General features: G+C 39.7%; 1 protein-coding gene across 1 annotated transcript in view; it reads left to right on the top strand.

Annotated features, from left to right (window-relative positions):
- The window catches only part of PLEKHA8 (pleckstrin homology domain containing A8), a 64,577-nt gene that overhangs the window by 24,937 nt on the left and 12,819 nt on the right, over positions 1-26,821 (top strand). The window contains exons 3-12 of the mRNA XM_069588096.1: positions 187-342; positions 3,291-3,415; positions 8,495-8,653; positions 9,689-9,729; positions 11,545-11,702; positions 14,201-14,357; positions 14,718-14,803; positions 18,324-18,382; positions 18,751-18,881; positions 19,533-19,603. Of these exons, the coding sequence (XP_069444197.1) occupies positions 187-342; positions 3,291-3,415; positions 8,495-8,653; positions 9,689-9,729; positions 11,545-11,702; positions 14,201-14,357; positions 14,718-14,803; positions 18,324-18,382; positions 18,751-18,881; positions 19,533-19,603 (1,143 nt within the window). The remainder of the gene's footprint in view (positions 1-186; positions 343-3,290; positions 3,416-8,494; positions 8,654-9,688; positions 9,730-11,544; positions 11,703-14,200; positions 14,358-14,717; positions 14,804-18,323; positions 18,383-18,750; positions 18,882-19,532; positions 19,604-26,821) is intronic.

Below are 26,821 nucleotides of genomic sequence, written 5' to 3'. Positions count from 1 at the left end.
TTTCCTTCATCAGCAGAGACCTCTAGGAAGAGATAAATAAACCAGGAGAAGTTGTGAGGGCTGGCATCCTCTTTTGGAAGAAGTCCTCAGTGACTGGCCCCAGTAAAGCTCAGGAGTTTGGGTAGAGTGGAGGCTACCCAGACAGGGCTCTTCTGGGTTTCTGACCTCCCTCTGCCTTGCTCCCAGTTCATTCTGTAGATAACACACGCATGGACCTGATCATCCCTGGGGAGCAGTATTTCTACCTGAAGGCCAGAAGTGTGGCTGAGAGACAGCGGTGGCTGGTAGCCTTGGGGTCAGCCAAGGCTTGCCTGACAGACAGTAGGACCCAGAAGGAAAAAGGCAAGTATTGGTTGTCCTCTGGCCTGGGAACCTGGAAATCACCTGGTGGCATCTCTGGCTTCCCATATTTGTTAGCTTACTTCTGACCACCTAGCCACAGCCAGCTTTTTATGTCATGCAAGTGCTGTACATCTCAGTGGAACTTAAACAACCTGTACCTGACTCTTCTCTCTTAGCATGTCATAGTAGAAAGAGGGCAGGTTTTAGAGCCAGACACAACTGGGTTCAAATCATGGCTTTGGAGGGTACTGGCTTTGTGACCTTGGCATAGGACCTCTCTCATCTTCAGTTTCCTTATGTTTTAGAAAGAGTTAATTACCTGCCTTACAAGAATTACCATGAGGATCAGTGATGATATAAAACTGCCTAGTACCTTGTCTGGCACATAGTTGACTTTTGGTAAAGGGTAGCTGAGCCAGAGAAGCCTTGGATCTGAGTGTTTGTTGCACTAACACCCCACTTTCCCCTCCTTTGTCCTGGGGTGGATGGCTGCTTAATTGTCAGATTCCTGCTTAATGCTCATTAACTCAACATCATTAGGTCTCCTGAGAACCATGGCATAACTTTCTATCTGTCCTGGGTCACGAGGGCCAGAGCTTACTGCCTGAGCTCTGCCTTCCGACCCTGTATCCCTGAGTGTATACCTGGAAAGATTGGTAGGAGAGAGAGGGGCCTCTGGGAAAAGTGTTTCAAGGATGTTTCTCGTGACACATAACGGCAGATGTGCTTCACTTTTCAGGTAGACACGTAAAATGGCCTCCTGGTTGGTTTTTAACGCTGAAATACTGGAGTGGGTAGCCTATCCCTTCTCTAGCAGATCTTCCAGACCCAGGAATCGAACTGGAGTCTCCTGCATTGCAGGCCAATTCTTTACCAGCTGAGCTACAAGGGAAGCCCTTTTAATGCTAAGTCAAAAGCAAAATCTTGACTCTGTGAGCTCTGACTCATAGCAGGTAGAATGTGCCAGCTTTTTCACAGAGAAGAAAACAGAGGCAGTAATGACTATAACCAAGCCCTTAGTGCCAGGGTGAATGGAGTGCCAAACTAGTGAAGAAGCAGCAGGCGTGCAGAGGGTGCCATTTGCCTTTCCAGGCAGCATGCTGGACCAGTCCTCTGATTCATGAGCTACCTTGTTAGTGGTAATTGCATGTTACAGACCACTGCTTCCCAGTTTTGTGCACCAGCAGATAGATAGCTGTGACCCCATTTTACAGATAGAAAAACTGTGGCAGAACTGAGCTCAAAACTCTGAACCTTTGACTCTGTTCCCAGTTCTGACACAATTGAATCAGAGGTATATGTCTCCTTCCTGAACTGGTGATTATTAAGATGATGCTGTGAAAGTGCTGCACTCAATATGCCAATAAATTTGGAAAACTCAGCAGTCGCCACAGAACTGGAAAAGGTCAGTTTTCATTCCAATTCCAAAGAAAGGCAATGCCAAAGAATGCTCAAACTACCGCACAATTGCACTCATCTCACACGCTAGTAAAGTAATGCTCAAAATTCTCCAAGCCAGGCTTCAGCAATACGTGAACCATGAACTCCCTGATGTTTAGGCTGGTTTTAGAAAAGGCAGAGGAACCAGAGATCAAATTGCCAACATCCTCTGGATCATGGAAAAAGCAAGAGAGTTCCAGAAAAACATCTATTTCTGCTTTATTGACTATGCCAAAGCCTTTGACTGTGTGGATCACAATAAACTGTGGAAAATTCTGAAAGAGATGGGAATACCAGACCACCTGACCTGCCTCTTGAGAAATCTGTATGCAGGTCAGGAAGCAACAGTTAGAACTGGACATGGAACAACAGACTGGTTCCAAATAGGATAAGGAGTACGTCAAGGCTGTATACTGTCACCCTGCTTATTTAACTTAGATGCAGAGTACATCATGAGAAACGCTGGACTGGAAGAAGCACAAGCTGGAATCAAGATTGCTGGGAGAAATATCAATAACCTCAGATATGCAGATGACACCCTCCTTATGGCAGAAAGTGAAGAGGAGCTAAAAAGCCTCTTGATGAAAGTGACAGTGGAGAGTGAAAAAGTTAGCTTAAAGCTCAACATTCAGAAAACGAAGATCATGGCATCTGGTCCCATCACTTCATGGGAAATAGATGGAGAAACAGTGGAAACAGTGTCAGACTTTATATTTTTGGGCTCCAAAATCACTGCAGATGGTGACTGCAGCCATGAAATTAAAAGACGCTTACTCCTTGGAGGAAAAGTTATGACCAACCTAGATAGTATATTCAAAAGCAGAGACATTACTTTGCCGACTAAGGTCCATCTAGTCAAGGCTATGGTTTTTCCAGTGGTCATGTATGGATGTGAGAGTTGGACTGTGAAGAAGGCTGAGCGCCGAAGCATTGATGCTTTTGAACTGTGGTGTTGGAGAAGACTCTTGAGACTGCAAGGAGATCCAACCAGTCCATTCTGAAGGAGATCAACCCTGGGATTTCTTTGGAAGGAATGATGCTAAAGCTGAAGCTCCAGTACTTTGGCCACCTCATGTGAAGAGTTGACTCATCGGAAAAGACTCTGATGCTGGGAGGGATTGGGGGCAGGAGGAGAAGGGGACGACCGAGGATGAGATGGCTGGATGGTATCATGGACTCGATGGACGTGAATCTGAGTGAACTCTGGGAGTTGGTGATGGACAGGGAGGCCTGGTGTGCTGCAATTCATGAGGTCGCAAAGAGTCGGACACGACTGAGCGACTGAACTGAACTGAGCTGAGTCAAGAAATAATGTAGATTACTTCAGAAGGCTAGGAATCTCCTTTTTTCTGTTTTTCTTGCTCCCATAACTTCAGTTATATAGTATCTGTAGCCCATAATATAAACATCTGACTTTGAACATAGATTATATTTTATCTGTATAGTATACTAACTAGTATATCAGTTATTTATTCTGATAATTGCATTTTCATCATTTTGTTATTTAGAGTTTGCTGAAAACACTGAAAACTTGAAAACCAAAATGTCAGAATTAAGACTCTACTGTGATCTTCTTGTTCAGCAAGTAGATAAAACGAAAGAAGTGACCGCAGCTGGTGTGTCCAGTTCTGAGGTAAAACACCATTTGTCTTTGAAAAGTAGCACCAGGTGTTGCTTACTGGTGATGCACCTTCTTACATAATCCATACCTCGGAATGTGCTGTTTTTCACAGAAAAAAAGTGATAGACTTAAACAAAGAGAAGAAATGTATGCATTTCAGCATATGGAAGCATATAGTGTTCCTTCCTGGAAAGAAAATTCAGGATTAATTGATAATATTTGGAACTTTTAATTTTAGTACTAATGTACTCGAATAAGTGTCTTCTCAGTTTGCATAACTTTTAAAAATACAGCTTTAACTGTCTGACAGCGCCATTTCTGTGCTACTGATGTGGCTCCTAAGATGACAGCATCTTGCATGTCAGGTATGTGTATCTGTTACCTCTTTTGAGACTGTAACAGGGTTTGTTTCACCAGAGTAGACATTCTGCTTTAGTGTAGACTAGCACTTTCAAAGATAGAGATACAGCTTTATTTCTCTCCATCGTCAGCAAGGATTGAAACCTTTATCACTTATTAATGAAATTATTATTTTCTCATTCTAAAACATATATTAAAAGATGTATCTGATGTTAATCTATGTATTGAATGGTTCACATTAACCAGGGAGAGGTCTCTGCTCTGCTCTCAAAGAAGCTCTCTGAGAAACGGTGCCGACAAAAATGAAGAATCTGCAGATTATAATTAATAGTTTTAAATTACTTAGGGAATATAGCATTATGCTACTAATAGTATAGTGCTCTAAGTTTTTCTAATAAAAGTGTTTTAGCTCACTTTCGTTCATTCTTTGGGGTGAGGGGAGGTCTCTTACTAATTCAGCGTGTTACGCACAAGACACCGTGCTGCGGGAGGGCAGCAGGAGGGCCACCAAAACATTTCAGTCCTGCTTTTGGGATGTTAGAACCTAGAGCAGTGATTATCCAGCCAGAGCAGTTTGCCCCTCAGGAGACATCGGGCCATGTCTAAGACAGTTTTGGTTATCACTACTGACGGAGTGCTGTTGGCCTCTAAGGGAGAGAGGTCAGATGGCCAGATGCTGCTTGCTATCTGGAAGGGACAGGAGAGCCATTCCCCCTCCATCTCCTCCTCCAATAATTAGCCAGCCCCAAATGCCAGTGGAGCCAAGGAAGAGAAGCCCTGGTCTAGAGGGAAAGGAGAAAGTGAATGCAGCAACTTTTAATTCAGAAGTGTTTATAGTAAGTGTTTAATTCAAAAGTGTTTGTATTAGTAGTGTTTATAGTAAGTGCCTTGGAAACTTGCTAATAAAACTGTGGCTATGGTATTGTGATTTATTGTTGTTGTTCAGTTGCTAAGTCATATCTGACTCTTTGAGATCCCATGGTCTGCAGCCTGCCAAGCTCCTCAGTCCTTCAGTATCTCCTGGAGTTTGCTCAAATTCATGTCCATTGATTTGGTGACACTATCTCACCATCTCATCCTCTGCCACTTCATTTTCCTTTTACCTTTAATCTTTCCCATCATAAGGGTCTTTTCTGGTGAGTCAGCTCTTTTACATCAGGTGGCCAAAGTATTTGAGCTTCAGCATCAGCCCTTCCAATGAATATTTAGAGTTGGTTTCCTTTGAGATTAACTGGTTTGATATCCTCTTTGCAGTCCAAGGGGCTCTCAAGAGTCTTCTCCAGCACCACAATTTGAAGGCGTCAATTCTGATACCTTCAGCTTTCTTTATGGTCCAACTTTCACATCTGTACATGACTACTGAAAAAACCATACCTTTGACTATATGGACCTTTGTTGGCAAAGTGACATCTCTGCTTTGTTATACACTGTCTAGGTTTGTCATAGCTTTCCTTCCAAAGAGCAGGTGTCTTTGAATTTCATGGCTGCAGTCACCATCACATTGATTTTGGAACCCAAAAAAGACAGTTTGTCATTACTTCCACTTTTCCCCTTCTATTTGTCATGAGGTGATAGGACTGGATGCCATGATGTTCATTTATGAATGTTGGATGTTAAGCAAGCTTTTTCACTCTTCTCTTTCACCCTCATCAAGAGGATCTTTAGTTTCTCTTCACTTTCTGCTGTTAGAGTGGTATCATCTGCATATCTGAGGTTGTTGATATTTGAGCTGGCAGTCTTGATTCCAGCTTGGATTCTTCCATTTTGGCATTTCACATGATGTACTCTGTGTAGAAGTTAAATAAGCAGGATGACAATATACAGTCTTTGTCTTAATCCTTTCCCAATTTGGAACCAGTTCTAACTGTTGTTTCTTGACCTGCACACAGGTTTCTCGGGACAGGTAAGGTGGTTTGGTATTCCCATCTCTTTAAAAATTTTTCAGTTTGTTGTACACAGTCAAAGGCTTTAGTATAGTGAAGCAGAAGTAGGTGTTTTTCTGGAATTCCCTTGCTTTTCTCTATGATCCATTGAATGTTAGCAATTTGATCTCTGGTTCCTCTGCCATTTCTGAACCCAGCTTGTACATCTGGAAGCGCTCGGTTCTTGTACTGCTGAAGCCTCTCTTGAAGGATTTTTAATATAACCTTACTAGTATGTGAAATGGGCACAACTGTATGGTAGTTTGAACATTCTTTGGCATTGCTTTTCTTTGGGATTGGAATGAAAACTGACTTGTGGCTCAGCTGATGAATCCACCTGCAATGCAGGAGACCTGGGTTTGGTCCCTGGGTTGGGAAGATCCCCTGGAGGAGGGCATGGCAGCCCACTCCAATTTTCTTGTCTGGAGAATCCCCATGAACAGCAGAGCCTGGTGAGCTACAGTCCATGGAGTGGCAAAGAGTTAGACATGACTGAGCAACTAAGCACAGCACATAGCCACTGCTGAATCTTCCAAATTTGCTGATATATTGAGTGTAACAGCACTTTCACAGCATCATCTTTTAGGAATTAAAATAGCTCAGCTGAAATTCCATCACGTCCACTAGCTTTGTTCATAGTAATTCTTCTCAAGGCCCACTTGACCCCACACTTTAGGATGTCTGGCTCTAGGTGAGTGACCGTACCTTCGTGGTTATCCAAGTTATTAAGATCTTTTTTGTACAGTTCATCTGTGTATTCTTGCCACCTCTTCTTAATCTCTTCTGCTTCTGTTAGGTCCTTACTGTTTCTGTCCTTTATTGTGTCCATCCTTGCATGAAATGTTCCGTTGATATCTCCCATTTTCTTGAAGACATATTTGTCTTTCCTGGGTCTCCTGCATTGGAGGTGGATTCTCTGCTACTGAGTCAACAGGGAAGCCCTATTGTGGTTTATAATAAGAAATGTATGTTTGGTCTTTGGTTTTTGGCACAGACTTCTTAAAGTAACCATTGGAATTTCCTGTGCTGCAAGTGATCAAGATGTCTTTTGTTATGTTAATAAGGCAACTATTGAACAGTGCCTAAAGATGGAGGTTCTTGTTGACGGTAGACCCTACCAAGTAGTGTTGCAACTTTCTTTCCTACCCTCTTACCTCCTGGGAGGGGAGAGGGACTGAAGATTGACCTCAGTCACCCTTGGCCAATGATTTAATCAATCGTGCCCATTTAATGAAACTTCAAAGCATGGGGTTTAGAAAGCTCTTGAGTTGGTAAATAGTGTTGACTGGGGAGAATGGCACACTCAAGGGAGCATGGAAGCTCCAAGCCTGTTCCCACATGCCTTGTCTTGTGCATCTCTTCCATCTTGCTGTTCCTGAGTTATACCCTTGTATGATAAACCAGTGATCTAGTAAGTAAAATGTTTTTCTTAGTTCTGTGAGCTGCTCTGGTAAAGTAGTTAAACACAAGGAGAGGGTTGTTGGAATCTTCAGTCTATAGTAGGTCAGTCAGTAGCACAAGTGACACCCTGAACTTGCCATTGGTGTCTGAAGTGGGAGTAGGAAGTAATCTTGTAGGACTGAGCATGTAACCTATGAGACCTGACACTATTCCAGGTAAATTGTGTGGAACTGGAGGACACCTGGCTGGTGTCCAAGAATTTCTTGGTGGTGTGGGAAAAAAATCATACGTTGTAATTGGTATCTGAATCATAGTGGTTCATAACCATTAACATCTCACTTGTTAGAAATAATAAATTTAAAAAATATAGGGGCCATGGTTAAAGAACAAAATTCAACTGAGTAAAATTTAAAGATCTTACTGGCTTTATTCAGCAGTTCATGAATTGAGCAGCATCCAGTCCATCCAGCAGCTAGAAAGGAGCTGTGAAGAGCTGTACCAGGCTAGAGATTTCTGTGGACCAAAGTGAGCAGGAACAAGGAAGTTAGAGTGGCTATTTCCTAAATGGTTAAAGCAAGGTTACTTTTCTTATACGGAGCAAAGGAAAGTCTTGGAGCCAGGTCAGTAACTTGCACTGAGCAGGCAGGCACTGATTGGTTGACCTAGACCTGCCTTTTCTGGGAGGCCCAGCATAGAAATGGGGCTACATTTCTGGTTTGCTGATGTGAGGCTTAGCATGAGTGACTCCATCTTGGGCCAAATCTGATAGCTTTAACACCACTAAGATGTGGTTTCCATACTCTCTAATCTAGGGGTGGCCTGTTTTCTGAACAACGTATTAGTATCAATATCTAGTACCACCCTGAGAAAGTGAAATGATTTGGAGAAAAAAAAGGATTTGATGCTCTAAAGAATTCCAGTTGCAAAAACCTATTAGACTTATCTGTACTGAAAGCCAGAAAGCCCATTCTGAAAGCAAACAGTGTGATATTTGGTTTCTAATGCTTCTGTTCTTGAAGCTCGTTTTTTACTCAGAAAATGTTTCTCTATTGATCCCACTGGTCATCAATCCATGTGACTCTGTTTGGTGTCTGCCATCCCTTATAGACTAGAAACTCCATGTGGGCTCAGTGCCGGACATATTGCTGTCATAGGGAAGTTGTTGCCTTCAGCTGGAGTGGTGGGTGAGCATGAAGGGCAGGCTAAGGGTAAGGCTTGTGTATGGATAATAGATAAACTAGACTTGTTTAGTCCTTTTCTTTTATAACTGGTACACATATTTGTCCAGCAAAATAGATGGGATTGTTGTTATTGTCGTTTTGTGGATAAAACCTCTAAGACTGTTCCACGATTGAGCTCTTTCCTTTTTGGCAAAGTAAAGGCACCTTCCACTCTGGTTGTTTCATAGGAGGGAATTGATGTGGGAACTCTGCTGAAATCAACCTGTAACACTTTTCTCAAGACTTTGGAAGAATGCATGCAGATTGCAAACGCAGCCTTCACTTCTGAGCTGCTCTACCGCACGCCTCCAGGGTCACCTCAGCTGGCCATGTTCAAGTCCAACAAGGTAACAGACCAGCTCAGCTTGGCTGCAGCAGGGCATAATGGAAAGTTAAGAAATTGGTAGACTGAGCTGCTATATAAGGAAGGCAACTGATGAGTTCCCTTTGGCAACTGCAGCGGACTTTGCTTTCTGTGCACTTTTATATCTGCCTTCAGTCCCTCATATCCCCTCAGGTACTGTTGGCAGTTTTACCACCTAGACATGTCTCTCTCTCTCTGATACAGCTGGCCTCTTTTCTCCAGCCTGCTTGTCCAGTGAGTCTTGTAGAGACTGGTGGTAACCTTGTAACTAACTGCCTTCTGCCTACTCTTCCAGGCAGTCTACAGTATTTCTATTCATGCAGTGTAAATTGGACCACCTAAAACTTTTGGTGATTCCCTCGTTACCTACAGGTTAAAGTCAGAATGTCGTAGCTGCTTCCCACATCACCAACCTTTTTTTCTTTTGTCATAACCAAGTTTAAACCTGTTAACTGCTTATAGCTCCCGCACTTCTTTGGGCCATTTCTCAGTACCAAGAATGCCCTTCTCACATGTCTTTCCCTGGTTAGCTTTTACTCATCTTTCAAAATTTAATCTCTTTCCCTGAATCCCTTAGTTGGGCTAAGAGTTCTTCCTCTACACATACCCCTGTTTTAGCCTCAGTCTGTATTGAAATTACCTTGAGGGCAAGAACTCTATACTGTGAACCTTTATATTTCCAGTGTTTCGTAAAATACTGTATCATAGTTTGGTGTTTAATAATATTGTAATGAGTGTAATTGTAATTACAAGAAAGCCAAGCATTTGAATATGGTATTTAGGTCCTTCAAGAGACCATTTTTCTTTTTCTTGGAAATTTGAGTACCCTTATTTGAATAACTATGAAAGACTGGTTGGGTTCAGTGACTCCTTTCTTTTGGCAGGACCTAAAATGATTCCTCTTGAGTAAGGTGGTGTGTTATGATCATATTTACCACTCTTATATGGGATAAAACTCTAAATATATTCTATTGGGAGTTTTAACATGTGAACTTTCTTTTCTTTGCTTCTTTTAAAGATGAAACATCCTATTGTACCGATTCATAATTCATTGGAAAGGTACAGTAACAGTTTCTGTTTTTTATTCTAAAAATATAAAAATAAGGATATTGGTATTCCTTGTTTTTTTTTTTTTTTTTAATAATATTTTTATCATGTGGTGGTTTTTCTCGTGGGTTGAGATGATACCAAGGGAAACAGTGTCTGATTTTCCTCTTTTGGGTGAGCCTGAAGCAATGCAAACTTCATTCAACACTGACTACTAGTGAAGAGGTTTGCATTTCCCCAGGATATGGATCTCGTGCATCTTGTCTAGTAACTTTTCATCTCTTTGGTGCCTCAGTGTTGGAACCTCCTCTCTTGTGGAGGAGCTGAGCATTGATTTAAGTGTGCTTCCCTGGTGGCTCAGACAGTAAAGCGTCTGCCTACAATGCGGGAGACCCAGGTTCAATCCCTGGGTCGGGAAGATCCCCTGGAGAAGGAAATGGCAGCCCACTACAGTATTCATGCCTGGAAAATCCCATGGACTGAGGAGTCTGGTGGGGTCCATGGGGTCGTAAAGAGTTGGACATGACTGCGTGGCTTCACTTCACTTATCAGAAAAAAACAGTGCTATTTTGTTTAAAAATAAAAAGATAGCTTCACAGGTTGGAAAAAGGATATAATATAAAAATCTGAATTATTGGAAAAAAGTACATATTTACACAGTTGTGTTCCAGTTATTAAATAAGGTTTTTACTTGGTTATTATTTCATATAAGCATTTCCATATTTTGACATAGTCTGTGTATCTGTCTTTTCAAGTTATAATGTAATATTTCATCTCTTTATATACTGTTTGCTTCTTTAGTACAAAGATTGTTCCTCAGTTTGGTTAACAATTTTCTCTTGACCTAAATATCTCTACAAGAAACATTTTGTAGTTTTTTTTTTCTTTTGAAAGTATTTCATCAATATATACTCATATTTTTAATTACTGAGTTGAAATATAGTGTCTTTTTTACAAAACAAATGGTTTTTCTGGAATCACCACATAGCTTGGACCTTTTCCCTTTATTCTTTTTTTCCCTCTTTAATTTTATTAGTATAATACTGGCAAGAATACTGAAGTGGATAGCCATTCCCTTCTCCAGGGGATCTTGCTAACCCAGGAGTCAAACCCCGGTTTCCTGCATTACAGGCAAATTCTTTACCATCTGAGCCGCCAGGGAAGCCCCCTACAAGAAAGTGTCTCTGTTCTAATTTGGCTGAGTTTAGTTATTTATAAGGTGTTAATGATTGTCCCTTAGACAGAATCAGCTATTTTGCTTGCATTTTGAGTAGCCTTTTGTGTTACCGTGAAGAGCAGCAGAGTCTCAGGATGTGTTGTGTCTTCCCAAGTTTTCCCTGTCTTCCTGGACCACAGCTTGTGGCTTCTAGTCAGTTAATTGCTAGGCAAACAAATGGGAGTAGTCAGTGATTTGAGACCTGAGAATAGGAACACCTCCCAGGGAGAAGCGGAGGAGAGTGAGAAAAGTGTTGAATGTGGCACCTATAGAAAAGCTGTTTGAAAACCAAAGAGCTGTCAGTGAATATTTCCTGTTGCTGGTGGGGAGCAGGAAGTTTGAATAAGCTTAGGGTGCATAAAGAGCCATTCCTGGTTTCTGAACTCCATCCTGGATTCAGGCCTGCTCCCAAACTCAGGAAGATACCTGTCTTGGAAGCAGGAGGGTGGGTGGGGTGAGAGATTTGGCTTGATTTAACAATTCTATTTTTTAATCAGTGTTAAAAGAAGTTGGTAATTGTGAACCCTTTCTTCCAAGCCTCAGAATAAGATCATCTGTGCAGTCTATTTATGACCAAGTAATTGGACTTTTTTCCTTTTAAAAAATTTTAGGCAAATGGAGTTAAACAGTTGTGAAAATGGATCTTTAAATATGGAAATAAATGATGATGAAGAAATCCTAGTGAGAAACAAGAGCTCCTTATGTTTGAAACCTGCAGAGACAGATTGCAGCGTATCAAGTGAAGAAAATACAGATGATAATATAACAGGTAAAAACAAAAAAGATGTGAAGCAAACTATTGACTAAAAGCATCGTGGGGGTTTGATTCATTATCCATGATGTGATCCTTGATAGGGATTGACCTCAAGACAGTGTGCCAGGTAGCTCCTGAGGTTAGATAACACAGGTCACATGACACATCCTGCCATCCTGTCTGACCCTCGTCTTGAAAAAGCAGAACGAAGAGGGATTTTCCCACTCATTGTTCTTAGCTGTGATGTTCATGGGCTTCAGTGAGCTGTAGCTGTCTGTGCTGACTTTTTTTAGAGAGTGTGAGTGTTAGAGCCTTCTCAGAATTTCAGTCCTTTGAACATAGACTATGATGTGAAACTTAAGGGTCTGCAACATTATGGCAATTCAGTTTTCCATGCTCCGGATTTCTGATGAGGCCTGAGGATGACAGAATTCACCAGCCACCATCAGATTTTCACCTGGCCTTTTCTGTGTTCATCAAACCAAGTTTCAAATTTAAGTAATAACCTGTAGTTGAAAATGCTGCCCTTTTGGATTTACTAATTTCATTGTCTCTAATCACTAAAACCAACTTCAGATCAGTCCATGACAGCCGTCTTAGAGCTTTTTATTGTGTCATAGTAAGTATTAAATAGTTTGCAAATACAATTTTTTAGAAAGTTTTCTCCTCATCTACTCTGGTGAGTAGAGGGAAGAAAAGATGCATCTTTATAGCTGTTAATCTGCACCTAGCAATCCATACATCACTGAAGTCTTATCCCTTGAGTAAATAATAAAGACAGGAGAATTTCAGTTAAGACAGTACTCTTGTTTATCTGACCCAGTAATTTTCTTCTAGGAATCTGTCCTCAGGGAATAGTCGATCTGAGGACAGGTATCTGTGGACAGGGATGACCTTTATGACGTTACAGTCACTTCTCATCATTCGTGGTAGTTGAGTTCTATACCATTACTGCAGACCCTGAACTAGCAAATATTGAACCGTTGCTCCTAGGGGAAACACATGGTTAGGTTCTTGAAAGCTTCCCAGGTGACACTGGCAGGAAAGAACCCGTCTGCCAGTGCAGGAGACGTAAGAGGCATGGGCTTGATTCCCGGGTCAGGAAGATCCCCTGCAGGAGGACATGGCAACCCTCTCCAGTATTCTTGCCTGGAGAATCCTATAGACAGAGGAGCCTGGGGGGCTACAGTCTATAGTATCGCAAAGAGTTGGACATAAAAAGACTCAGCACACACGCACATGTATAAAATAGATAACTAAGAAAACTCTACTGTATAGCACAAGGAATCTACTCAGTACTCTGTAATGACCTATGCTGCTGCTAAGTCACTTCAGTCGTGTCTGACTCTGTGTGACCCCATAGATGGCAGCCCACCAGGCTCCCCATCCCTGGGATTCTCCAGGCAAAAACACTGGAGTGGATTGCCATTTCCTTCTCCAATGCATGAAAGTGAAAAGTGAAAGTGAAGTCACTCAGTTGTGTCCGACTCTTAGTGACCCCATAGACTGCAGCCTACCAGGCTCCTCCATCCATGGGATTTTCTAGGCAAGAGTACTGGAGTGGGGTGCCATTGCCTATATGGGAAAAGAATCTTAAAAAGAATGGATATATGTATATATAACTGATTCACTTTGCTTGTATACCTGAAACTAACACAACATTCTAAATCAACTATACTCCAATAAAAATTTAAAAAAGAAAAGAAAAAAATATCCCTCCTTCCAAAGGGGGAAAAAAGGCTGTGTTTATATTGTTGACTCATTGACATTGAACCCACAGCATAGCACTATAACTCATGCCTGAACAAAGCTTATCTTATATAAGCTTACATATTAAATAACATGTGTTTTTTCCATAAGGCACATCACAGCCTTCTTTTGCTTAGAACACTAGAAAGCACTACTCTTGGAGAGCCTTTTAAACAGCAGAATCAACAATGAAATGCACACAAATGCAAAAAACATGGCACTAAATAAACACATTTGTGTACCGTATGAAAGGTTAAACAAGAAGGCAGTATCACCTTGTTTAGCGTCAGTTGGGAACAAGTGTGTGAGGTAACTCAATTTTTTTTTTACCACTCTGCACATGTCTCGAATGACTGCAAGAATGCCATAAGCATTGATTTTAGTATTACAAGTAAACTTCAACAGGCAAGCAAATCTGCAAAGATAGAAAACACTAATAATGAGGCTCAACTCTATTTATAATACTAAAATTTTAGAAACCACCTAAATGCCCTCCACATAAGCATGATGCAATATTATATGATCATTAAAATCATGTTTTGAATTGTACTGAGTGATGATGAAAATATTTATATCAGTGAAAAGAAGCTGGGTGACAATCTACATATATTTAAACCCAGTTTTGTGTGTGATATATAATATTTCACTCATTGATTTTTCTTTGTTTACACTTTTCTGTGTTAGGAATGTTCGACAATGAATATGTGTATACCGTAATCTTTGTAATAAATAAGGGTTACTAATAGGTATCTTCTGCTATACAGTCCAAGGTGAGATGATGAAGGAAGATGGAGAGGAAAGCCTTGGAAATCATGACAGCGACTTGGCACAGCCTGAACTGCACTCCACAAGCAGCTCTCCAGAATCCCACTGGGAGGACCAAGAAGTCATCCCAACTTTCTTTAGTACCATGAACACCAGGTATTCTCTGCTCTTTCAAATCACTGACACTTGCATACCAGTCTTCCTCCAGAATAGAGATTGTGGCGTACCATGTGTCTGCTTTATTGTTCACCTTGTCTGAAGCAGTGGATAAGAAGGAATTGGATTGCAAGAATATATGCTGTCAATAAGTTTTAGCTTGCTTTGGTGAATTATCTTTGGAAAGTGATTTTATTAGACCATGTTGTAATAGGAAAACAATCACTGGGTCATGTTTGTGAATAAGGCTAAATGATTTGTTCTCAGAGGCGCAGCTGTTTTCATGACTACCTCTGAACTGCAGAGCATGCTAATGTTGTATTTTTAATCTTTCCTCCTTTGTATCACTAAATTGTTTAGCTTTAGTGACATTGAACTTCTGGAAGACAGTGGCATTCCCACAGAAGCATTCTTAGCATCATGTTATGCTGTGGTTCCAGTATTAGGTAAGATTGCTAGATTTGCCTTAAATTCATTCGTCTCTGGAATCTGTTTCAATGAAGTTATTTTGTAGTAGAAATACATTGAACTATGTGTACAGTTAGATGACCCTTCTTACCTACCTCTTCATATCACCAGCCACATACAGTTAAAACTGTGTGACCTTAAGCATTATCACATATTTTCATTTCATTTCTAATTATGATTAATAATGATCCCAGAGGTGTGTAATGAAAAAAAGGAATTCTGTTTTCTAGAAATCATATTTAAGAGCAAAAGTGAAAGTATTAGTAGTTGAGGAACAGATCTTCAAATCCACTAGTAGTATGAAAATGGACATGAATTTGAACAAACTCTGGGAGATGGTGGAGGACAGAGGAGCCTAGCACACTACAGTCCACGGGGTCCCAAAGAGTCAGACACAGCTTAGCAAGTGAACAACAACAACACTATGAAAAAGCATTTTACCACCTAAAACGTTTTCAGATTAAAAAACGTTACGTATATAACTTTAAGTTTAAATTCCATTGACTTTTTATAGAGCCAGTAATACCAGGAATTGCTAATGTGTTAAAGTTTGCTGTAGAATCCATTTAACTATGTATCTCTTTTTTAAGTCAAGGTTTATTTTGCATAGAACTTAACTGTTATAATTTAATGAATTTTGACAAACGCATCTACTGGTGTAATCCACTCCTCTATCAAGACAGAATATGCTTTCATTATCCCAGAATGTCCCCTATTCCAATCAGTCCCCAAACTGTCACCGAGCCCAAGGCAACCGTACTGCTTTCTGTCACTGTAGATTAGTTTTGTATGTTTTAAGATTTCCAATAAATGGAATCATGTTATGTACTCTTGCGTTACACTCTCAATGTAAAGGTTTCCTCTTTGTTGTTACGTTTATTAGGAACTCTTTCCTTTTTATTGCTGAACAGTGTTCTATTAAGGGAGTATACCCCAATTTGTTTATTCAGTCTTCTACTGACAGACATTTGGATAATTTCTTATTTGGGGCTTTGTTATTGTTGTTTAGTCTCTTAAGTCATATCCGACTCTTCTATGACCCCAGGGACTGTGGCCTGCCAAGCTCCTCTGGCCATGGAATTTCCCAAGCAGTAAAACTGGAGTGGGTTGCCATTTCCTTCTCCAGGGGATCTTTCTGATCCAGGGATCCAACCCGTGTTTTCTGCCTTGACAGGTGGATTCTTAACCACTGAGCCACCAGAGGAGACCCTGTTTGGGGCTATTATAAGTGAAATTGCTCTTGATATTTTTGTGTCTGTGGGCACGTTTTCATTTTTCTTAATAACTTACAGTGAGTTGCTGATTTTTAGGGTTTATACCTCTAATTTCATAGAGTGGTTGTACTGTTGTACACTTCTAACAGTAATGTATGAGTATCCTGGTTGCTTCACATCCTCACTAGCACTTGATGGTGTCAGTATTTTTGGTTTTAGCCATTCCTGTGAGTGTTCAGTGGCATCTTGTTGTCGCTTTAATTTTTATTTCCCCGATGACTAATGATGTTGAGCACTTTTTCATATATCAACCATTACTGTCTCTTCCTTCTTGAAGTCTGTTCATATCTTTAATTTATTTTTAAAACTTGGTTAGTTTGCTTTTTATTATTGAGTTGAAAGAGTTCTTTGTGTGTTCTGAATAATGTTTAATTGTAGACATTCTCATTATGAATATTTCCCCCCAGACTATGGCTTGCTTGCTTCTTTTTTTAATGATGCCTTTTGAAGAGTGGAGTTTTAAATTTTCATTAAATTGATTTACTTTATTTCTTTTATAGTTAGTACTTGCAGTATCCTAAGAAATCTTTGCTTATCCCCAGAGTCATGAAAATACTCTTCTGTGTTGTCTTCTACACTCTTTATTTTTTACGTTTACTTCTATGATCCATCTTGAAATTAGTTTTCTATGTTGTGTGAGGTAAGGGTTGAGATTCCTTTTTTTCTTTTCCTTTACCTTGTTGTTCAAGAACCATTTTTTTGTTGTTGTAAAAGCATCTTTTCCCTTTTATGTTACTTGGCAGTTTTTTGAAAATCAGTTGATCCCATAAGTGTGGATCTGTTTCTGGACTCTTCTGTTTCAGTAATCTGTTTTTTGTTACCCTAGAATTATAGTATCTTAATTACTGTGCCTCAGTTGTAAGGCTTGAAATCAGACAATGTAAATCATCTTCTTCAAGATGTTTGGCAATTCTAGGTCCTTTGAATGTCCATATGAATTTTAGCTTTTCAATTTCTATTAAAAAGTCTGTTGGGATTCAATTGAATCTATAACCAGTTACTAGGAAATTGATATCTCAAACAACATTGAGTCTTCTATGAATGTGTCTTCTATGAATGTGCTGTATCTCTCCATTTACTTAGGTCTTCATTTTCACAGCAAGGTTTTGTATAGTGTAAAGGTCTTACACGTCTTTTGGAGCCACCCAGCTAGCTCAGTCAGTAGGGCATGAGCCTCTTACACATCTTTTGTTATGAATAGATTTTAAAATTTTATGTTTCTTTATGCTATCAGGAGAAGTATATCATTTTCTAATTGTTCATTAATAGTGTACAGATACAGTTGACTTGTATATTGAGTAGTTTTTTATAATCATGAATGAGTTAGTTTTATAAAATGTATTTTCTGTGTTTTTTGAAATTATCATTTTTTCCTATACTTAATGTAATAAATTACATTGTTTGGGTGAATAAGCCTGCTATCTTGCTGTTTCTACCATCTTGGAGACTTATTTTGTATTTGTCTCATATATTTTTCTTTGTGTACTCCTTTCTTGATTTCTAGCCAATTAGTTTTTTTTTTTTCCATATTCAATTTTACTTCCTCTTTTAGCTTTTTAGCTACCTTTGTTCCTGCCTTTCTTTTGGATGAGTCAAGTATTTTAGAATTTTATTACATTTTGTCTTTTTAGCTATACTCTTTGTGTGTTTTTTTTCTTTTAATTTGCTCATCCAACAAAAATATTTAAGCTACTATATATAATTTAAAATTTTCTAGCAGGCATATAAAGTCTATAAAGCAAAACAGATAAAGCTAATTTTAACAATGTATTTTATCTAACTTGGTATATACAATGTATCATCTGAACTTGGACTCAGTATAAAAGAATCATTAATGAGCCTTTTTTTGATACTAGGTCTTTGAAGTCTGGTACATTTATACTTACGTGCACATTTCAGTTTGGAATAGGTACATTGATTGCCAGGTGTTCAATAGCCACGTATCTACCGACTACCATATTGGACAGTGCAGCCCTAAGGATTACAATATACATTCTCAATTTAAGATTATCCTCACGTGCCCATAAGGCCTCATTGTAGTTACTCACTTAAGAGCAGTATAGTAGAAAAAAGTCATGACAGTGTCCCAGAAATCTTTGAAGCTTATGTTTCAAAGAAAATGATTTAAAAGCAAAAAATGAAAGTTGGGGGGTGTTATCCATTAAGTTTATTTTCCACTTGAAAAAATTGCTTTTTCAATGATGTTCTCAATTTTTTCTTCTAGACAAACTTGGCCCTACGGTGTTTGCTCCTGTTAAGATGGATCTAGTTGGAAATATTAAAGTGAGTATACTAGCCTGTCTCTGAAGACTTTATTTGGAGGGAGTAGTTGCATGAAATAATATTCAAAAACAAATGGTTGTTGAGTTTATACTCAGGATAAAAAGCATAGGTCAGCTGTAAGAGCCTTTCTCATAGGAAAAAAAAATACTTTAAAAACAGTACCTTAAAATCCTCAAACCAACTATTTAAATCTGGCTTAAACCCAATAAGAATTCTCAAACAAAACGGATTACTTGGAAAACATAAAGAAGAAGGTAATAGAGGCTTAATTTATTTTAATTTCTTAGAGGCCTGCTTAACAAACTTATGTAAACAGACTTGCTTGATAGCTTTAGCACTTTTAACTTATGTCTCTGCGTTTCCTGCAGAAAGTAAACCAGAAGTATATCACCAACAAAGAAGAGTTTACCACACTCCAGAAGATTGTGCTACACGAAGTGGAGGCCGATGTAGCCCAGGTTAGGAACTCAGCTACGGAAGCCCTCCTGTGGCTGAAGAGGTGAGGTGGCTGGGGTGGGGCAGCAGGTGAAATCTAGTCAAGTTGAAATGTTACCTGCAATAAAATTGTTAGGTGAAGGAGGCTACTTCTAAGTGAAGGCTGTAACTCAGTTGTACAAAAGGCCTGGTGAATAGAATGCCAACTTTTTGTTTTTTCCTCTATCTTGATAGTGATGAAACATTGTTTATATTAATAGAATATATAAGATAGCAATCATAAAGGACAGTAAAGCTGATTCATTTGTCTTTAAGTCAGTGGATCACAATCTGTAGCAGCATCAGAATCACCTGGAGGGCTTATTGAAAAAAAACAGAGATTGCCCCACCCAAACCCCACAGTTTCTGATTCAGCAAGTCTCGAGTGGGGCCCTGAAATTTGCATTACTGGCTAGTTTCCAGGTGATTCTGAAGCTGCTGGTCTTGGGACCACATTTTGAAAACCACTGTTTATATATTTCAGCTAAGAATGATCTAGAGCAAGCTAAAAGGAAATCACAGGGAAGAAACATAGAAAGGACAGCCATGTGACTTGATCTGTTTATTGCTGTGCCCAAGATACCGTTGAAAAAGAAGCTTAGGTCTGCCATTTTTTCGTACCCATTCAATATAAGCGAACTTTGGAAATAATATTTCCTCCTCTTTTTTGTTTTAGAGGTCTCAAATTTTTGAAAGGATTTTTGACTGAAGTGAAAAATGGAGAAAAGGACATCCAGACAGCCCTGAGTAAGTGTTCTTTACATTTTGATTGATTAATTGAAGCAGATGTGGAATGGAGACCCCTGGAGGAAGAGACAGGGTATGCTTTTCAAGATTTGATTTCGTTTCTTTTCTATTTCATTATTATTGTTTCTTATGTGCTTTGTTAAAAAAGAACCTTTGAGATAGTGACCTGCTAATTTACATCTAATTTATTAAAAATCAGTTTATCTTAAAGAAGAGCTAAATTAATAGAGAACTGTCTTTTAATAGGAAAACCTAATATTCTAAAGAAGTCAGTTCTTCTTAAATAAATCCTTATGTGTCATGAGCCCTACATAATTTTCCCAGGCTTCCCTGCCTGGAAACTTGCTGATGTTCCATGAAACAATATAAAGCTGATATTTCTGTAACATTGTATAAGAAATTTAGATAACTTAATCCTAACATCAGCCTGTTTTTGCAGGTCAGGTTATAGAAATTCTGAAAGATTAAAAGACTTGCTAAGACCACAAAGGATCTGGAGCAGGGTCAATTTGGGGTTGCTCTCTCCAGGGTCTTCATTTTTCCCACAAAAGGTCTTCTCCACCATCCCTGAGCTACCTGCATTTGGGGGCTTCTCATTTATCCTTGAATTTCGAAGATAGTATCAATTATATTATCCACTGTGTATCCTGATTTTAGCACTAAAAGTATATTCACCATGACAATTAGGACCTCCTAACCAGTATCAAATTTTATGACTTTGTGAAGTGATTAAGATCATGGACTTTCTGGATAGTGTTGTGCCCTTAGGCAATTTACTTAACTTTTCTGTGCCTCAAGTTCCCTCATCTATAAAATAGGAATGATCATTTGATTTCCCTAGTAAGATTATTGTAAAGATTAAGTAGATTTCAGTTCAGTTCAGTTCAGTTGTTCAGTCGTGTCCAACTCTTTGCAACCCATGCATTGTAGCACACCAGGCCTCCCTGTCCATCACCAAATCCCAGAGTTCACTCAGACTCAAGTCCATCAAGTCAGTGATGCCATCCAGCCATCTCATCCTCTGTCATCCCCTTCTCCTCCTACCCCCAATCCCTCCCAGCATCAGAATCTTTTCCAATGAGTCAACTCTTCCCATGAGGTGGCCAAAGTACTAGTGTTTCAGCTTTAGCGTCACTCCTTCCAAAGAAATGTCAGGGCTGATCTCCTTCAGAATGGACTGACTGGTTGGATCTCCTTGCAGTCCAAGGGACCCTCAAGAGTCTTCTCCAACACCACAGTTCAAAAGCATCAATTCTTGGGCGCTCAGCCTTCTTCACAGTCCAACTCTCACATCCATACATGACCACTGGAAAAACCACAGCCTTGACTAGACGGACATTTGTTGGCAAAGTAATGTCTCTGCTGTTGAATATGCTATCTAGGTTGGTTATAACTTTTCTTCCAAGGAGTAAGCGTCTTTTAATTTCATGGCTGCAGTCACCATCTACAGTGATTTTGGAGCCCCCAAAAATAAAGTCTGACACTGTTTCCACTGTTTCTCCATCTATTTCCCATGAAGCGATGGGACTGGATGCCATGATCTTCGTTTTCTGAATGTTGAGCTTTAAGCCAACTTTTTCACTCTCCTCTTTCACTTTCATCAAGAAGCATTTTAGTTCCTCTTCACTTTCTGCCATAAGGGTGGTGTCATCTGCATATCTGAGGTTATTGATATTTCTCCCAGCAATCTTGATTCCAGCTTGTGTTTCTTCCAGTCCAGCGTTTCTCATGATGTACTCTGCATATAAGTTAAATAAGCAGGGTGACAATATACAGCCTCGACGTACTCCTTGTCCTGTTTGGAACCAGTCTGCTGTTCCATGTCCATTTCTAACTGTTGCTTCCTGACCTGCATATAGGTTTCTCAAGAAGCAGGTCAGGTGGTCTGGTATTCCCATCCCTTTCAGAATTTTCCACAGTTTATTGTGATCCACGCAGTCAGAGGCTTTGGCATAGTCAATAAAGCAGAAATAGATGTTTTTCTGGAACTCTCTTGCTTTTCCATGATCCAGAGGATGTTGGCAATTTGATCTCTGGTTCCTCTGCCTTTTCTAAAACCAGCTTGAACATCTGGGAGTTCATGGTTCACGTATTGCTGAAGCCTGGCTTGGAGAATTTTGAGCATTACTTTACCAGAGTGTGAGATGAGTGCAATTGTGCGGTAGTTTGAGCATTCTTTGGCATTGCCTTTCTTTGGGATTGGAATGAAAACTGCCCTTTTCCAGTCCTGTGGCCACTGCTGAGTTTTCCAAATTTGCTGGCATATTGAGTGCAGCACTTTCACAGCATCATCTTTCAGGATTTGAAATAGCTCCACTGGAATTCCATCACCTCCACTAGCTTTGTTCGTAGTGATGCTTTCTAAGGCCCACTTGACTTCACATTCCAGGATGTCTGGCTCTAGGTGAGTGATCATACCATCGTGATTATCTTGGTCGTGAAGCTCTTTTTTGTACAATTCTTCTGTGTATTCTTGCCACCTCTTCTTAATATCTTCTGCTTCTGTTAGGTCCAGACCATTTCTGTCCTTTATTGAGCCCATCTTTGCATGAAATGTTCCCTTGGTATCTCTAATTTTCTTGAAGAGATCTCTAGTCTTTCCCATTCTGTTATTTTCCTCTGTTTCTTTGCATTGATTCCTGAGGAAGGCTTTCTTATCTCTTCTTGCTATTCTTTGGAACTCTGCATTCAGATGCTTATATCTTTCCTTTTCTCCTTTGCTTTTCACTTCTCTTCTTTTCACAGCTATTTGTAAGGCCTCCCCAGACAGCCATTTTGCTTTTTTGCATTTCTTTTCCATGGGGATGGTCTTGATCCCTGTCTCTTGTACAATGTCACAAACCTCAGTCCGTAGTTCATCTGGCACTCTATTTCTAAGTAGGTTTGTGCATGTGAAAAGATTAGAAATTTGGCATATAGCAAGTACTTGAAAGTGAAAGTGAAGTCACTCAGTCCTGTCCAACTCTTTGCGACCCCGTGGACTGTAACCTACCAGGCTCCTCCATCCATGGGATTTTCTAGGCAAGAGTACTGGAGTGGGCTGCCATTTTCTTCTCCAGGGGATCTTCCCAACCCAGGGATCGAACCTGGGTCTCCAGCATTGCAGACAGGTACTTTACCATCTGAGCCACCAGGGAAGCCCAGTAAACACTTACCGAGGTTAACTCTATTGCTGTTTATATTCTTATCATCATGACATATGCACAGTTAATAACCTACCAGAAAATGGGGCTTATTTTTCCCAAATCAGAAATGGAAAGTTTACAAGGCTCAGTTGCTAAGCCCGAAATTTCCCTCCAGACTGACTTAGTATGGAAATTTCACACTGGAAGGAAGATGCCACCACCTGCACCTGCAAGAAGATGCAGATGATAACGGGATTCATCACTGGGTTCCTGGTGGTGCCCTCTGCTCGTCACAGGAGGCTACTGCTTTGTGATTGTCACACTGCTGTGTGAGGGGAAGTGCGGGATGCTGATCTCATTACCCCTCTGCTGGAGCTAAGATAGAGGAGAACCCGGCTGCTTACCTTGGAGATCAAGAGGAAGTTGAAGATATACCATTTCTGCCTTGCCCCATTCCTATTTTTCCCCTGTCTTTTACTTTATTTGGAGACTGGGCCCAGAGATGTTGACTTTGTGAGGAGAGAGGAGACTTGAAGGGTAAATGCTGCTTCAAAGCCGAAATAATCACAGCCAGTCTCAGCTTTTCCTTCTTTCTCTTCCCTGCTGGACTACTTTTAGTGCAAAGGAAAGGGGGACTGTAAACTTGAGATTTTCATCCTGATGCTTAGGATTATTTCAGAGGTTTTCATGATTTAAATCATCATTACTTACTGGGATTCCTAGTTTCCTGCTGCTGTTCAACGTGGAGGGAGAAAGCTCTCCTAACCACCCCCTCCCCTCTGAACACAGATACAACAAGCTTTGTACAAACAAATAGAGCTTTATAAGAAATGTTACACATTCACTACTCAGAACCAATAGGCCCCTTGATGCATATTTCTTCTAGACTAATGGCTTCTTTTTTTTCATTTTTAAATAATAGCCTTTATAATAGAACTTTTGTCTAAAATGAGGTGGTTTGGGTATGTAGGTTAAAGAGTGGGTATGTGTAATTTATATGACATATATAAGCAAATTAGCTTACATTTTTTCATTCTAAAATTGAATTTGAGTTATAGTAATAACAGCTACCGTTCGTTTATAGAGCACTCAGTGTTGGCATGACACAAGGTTCTCCATAAACATCTTATTTAATCTGAGTACTCCCCTTTTACAGTGATTAACTAAACTTTAGAGAAGATAAGTACTTTCCCTAGGGTTTCAGATCCAGATCAGTGGATCTCAGAGTGGTCCAAGGGCAGCAGCATCTGAAAACTTATTAGAATTGCAGACTACTGGGTCCCACCTTACATCTGCTGACTCAGAAACTCCTGAGATGGGACCCAACAGTGCATGTGATCCCAAGTCATTTAAGTGATTCTAATCCATGCTACAATTTGAAACCCATTCATCCAGAGCTGGAATGGTGAAGCTCATGTGTGGCTAGGCTACATTTGGTTACTTGGGAATTTTGACTGCCTCTAAATGATTATTAATTAAGCAGGAATAAAAGTACTGAAATTAGTTACCCATAGTATCAGTTAATTTTGCCTCCTTTTCATGATAATGGACTGGTTATCCAATGCCTGAACGTTTTTCCTAACCTAGGAATAGCAGGACAATTAGTGGGGATAAATTAAGGGTAAACCTTGATGACACTCCCAAATTTGAAATCCATTGCTTAAGACAGGTTTTGAGGTAAATGCTCATAAAACTTGCATAGTCTTAATGGCTTATGATATGTAAAAGTTGGAAATGACAAAATGAAAGTAGTGACATCTATCAACTTTCTGGAAAATGCATGTATAGTCATTGTATTGCTGCTCTTCTGTGACCTAGAATGAGTTTTCAGCATCTAGAAGGAGGCCATCAGCTTTACACTGCCTCCTTTTGCATTTGAGCCATCTATTAGATCCCCCATAATGATGATCAGAGTGGAATGTTTTGGGTGGTCTCATGGCAAGAGCTGTTCTGAACTCCAGTGTCCTCTGATATTCTCTAGAGATCATTCTAAGGAGAGAGTTGGGTACACAAAGCAAATGTGTTTAATGATCCGCCTTGTAGCTGAGCCCCTCCATTCACAGATGCCACATCAAAAAGGGGCTTCAGAAAGCATCCTTGTAAGTGAAAGGAAGAAAAGCTGCTCTGCCATTTCATGCACCATTGTACTAAATGTTATATGCTCTGCAGTACTCCCTCAGCAGGATAGTGTATTGCTACATCCCTCACCTCCGAATGATTTCATAAATGTCAGATAAACATTAACCTAACCAAGATCTCTAGCACAGAATAGGAAAAAAAAAAAAATAGAGGATACTCAGTTATACAGTTAATATAAAAGGCTTTCACAAATAAGGAGAGCTGTATGAGAGAGAGAAAATCAGACCTTGTAATTAGATATCTGACATCAAATCATAAGTTGATCTAACTGTTCTAAAAGTATGGGACATGTGAATGAAGTCATGCCCTCTTCAGAACTATTCACAGCATGTACTCTAATGGCGGAACTGGCTTACAGTACAAGTTTTCACCTCCATGGTGCCTGAAGGTAACAGAGGAAATCTCTGGGTACTTGTTTCATCTCTGTCAACAGGTTATTGAGTTAGCTTTTCTCCACACTATTCATTTTGCCTGAAACTTAGTCAATGTAAAGAATTTGGGGGGTTTTCCTAGTAGTAGGTCTTTTGGTGTGTGTGTTCAATTTTGTTCATCTCCTTGCAACCTTGTGGCCTGTAGCCGGCCAGGCTTCTCTGTCCCTGGGATTTTCCAGGTGAGAATACTGGAGCAGGTTGCCATTTCCTACTTCAAGATGTCTTTCCAACCCAGGGATCAAACCATGACTCCTGCGTCTTCTGCTTGGCAAGCGGATTCTTTACTGCTGTGCCACCTGGAAAGCCCATTTAAATTATATCAAATATTTATCATTTGGCCAAATACATAAACATAATTCCACCTACTACCTCATGACCCCATTACTTCCAGAGAAGATCTTCATCCAGAATTTGTAGTTTATTATTATATAATAAATGTTTTTATACATTTACTATATATTTATGTGTCCATAAACAGTATCTATAATATATTGCATGTTTTAAACTCATATACATGGTGTCACATTATACACACTATTCCTTTTTCACTCGGTATATTCAGATTTATTTACTGCTTATTCACTTTCAAACCTTTCTTCGTTCATGATTCTTGTCTGAGGACTTCCTGATTTAGCTCATTTGCAGAACTGAGATAATTGGTGTTTCCTGAGCTCAGTGAATGATTGATTCCACACTTCCTGCCTTTACTTGTCTGCTTCTCGAGCTCTCTCTTAAAACTTGGATTTGTATTTCTCCTTTGTCCAATCCAAAGTAACTTTGTAAGTCCTTAGTAGTTATAGATTTACAGTAAACACTCTCATGCATTCTGTTTCGGGACAGAATAGCTGTCTATCAGCAGTAATGGAAAGGTTGTTGGTACTCAGATACTGTAATAGGTTGAGGCATCATTTCTAAATACTTTGTAGAAACGTTTTGACTAACCATTAAAAAAAATCAGATCAGCGTTATTTCCATAAATAGAATAAGTTTCCGATTTTTTTCAAGATATGGCTGGGAAAAGGCACATTTTTCATTTTCATTATTTTGTTTTATCACAAAGAATAAACATCAGTTTTGTCAGAATGCTTTAATGTAACAGGAGTGCCCTAAGTTCTAATTGCTTTTAGTTTTGTGACCTTGGGCAGGTAACTATCTCTCTGAGTCTTCCGGTTTTTTTCATCCATAAAAAGAAAAGAATTGGGCAAGGTGATTGTCAGTGCTTCCTACTCAGAAATTTTGATTCGGTTTCTAAGGAACTGACACATTTAAAAGAACTGGAAGAAGGGAATCATTTATGTCTTTCAGAGGCCAAAAATACTTCCAGATTATAGAACATGCATTATGATAATGAATGGGTAGTTCAGTGAAGATTAATGTATTTCATTTTCTAATCTTCTCTAGGTAACCAAAATAGGTCAGGCTTATGGACTTCATCCTAATTTAATGCATCCTCACCTGGCAGGGTTATGTGCAGCCCTAGAAGTCACCTAAGGACTTTGGTCAAGTCTTTATCTTTTATGAGT

The sequence above is a fragment of the Ovis canadensis genome, chromosome 4 (genome assembly GCF_042477335.2).
Source record: "Ovis canadensis isolate MfBH-ARS-UI-01 breed Bighorn chromosome 4, ARS-UI_OviCan_v2, whole genome shotgun sequence".
Classification (NCBI taxonomy): domain Eukaryota; kingdom Metazoa; phylum Chordata; class Mammalia; order Artiodactyla; family Bovidae; genus Ovis; species Ovis canadensis.
This window is presented reverse-complemented; position numbering and strand designations above follow the sequence as displayed.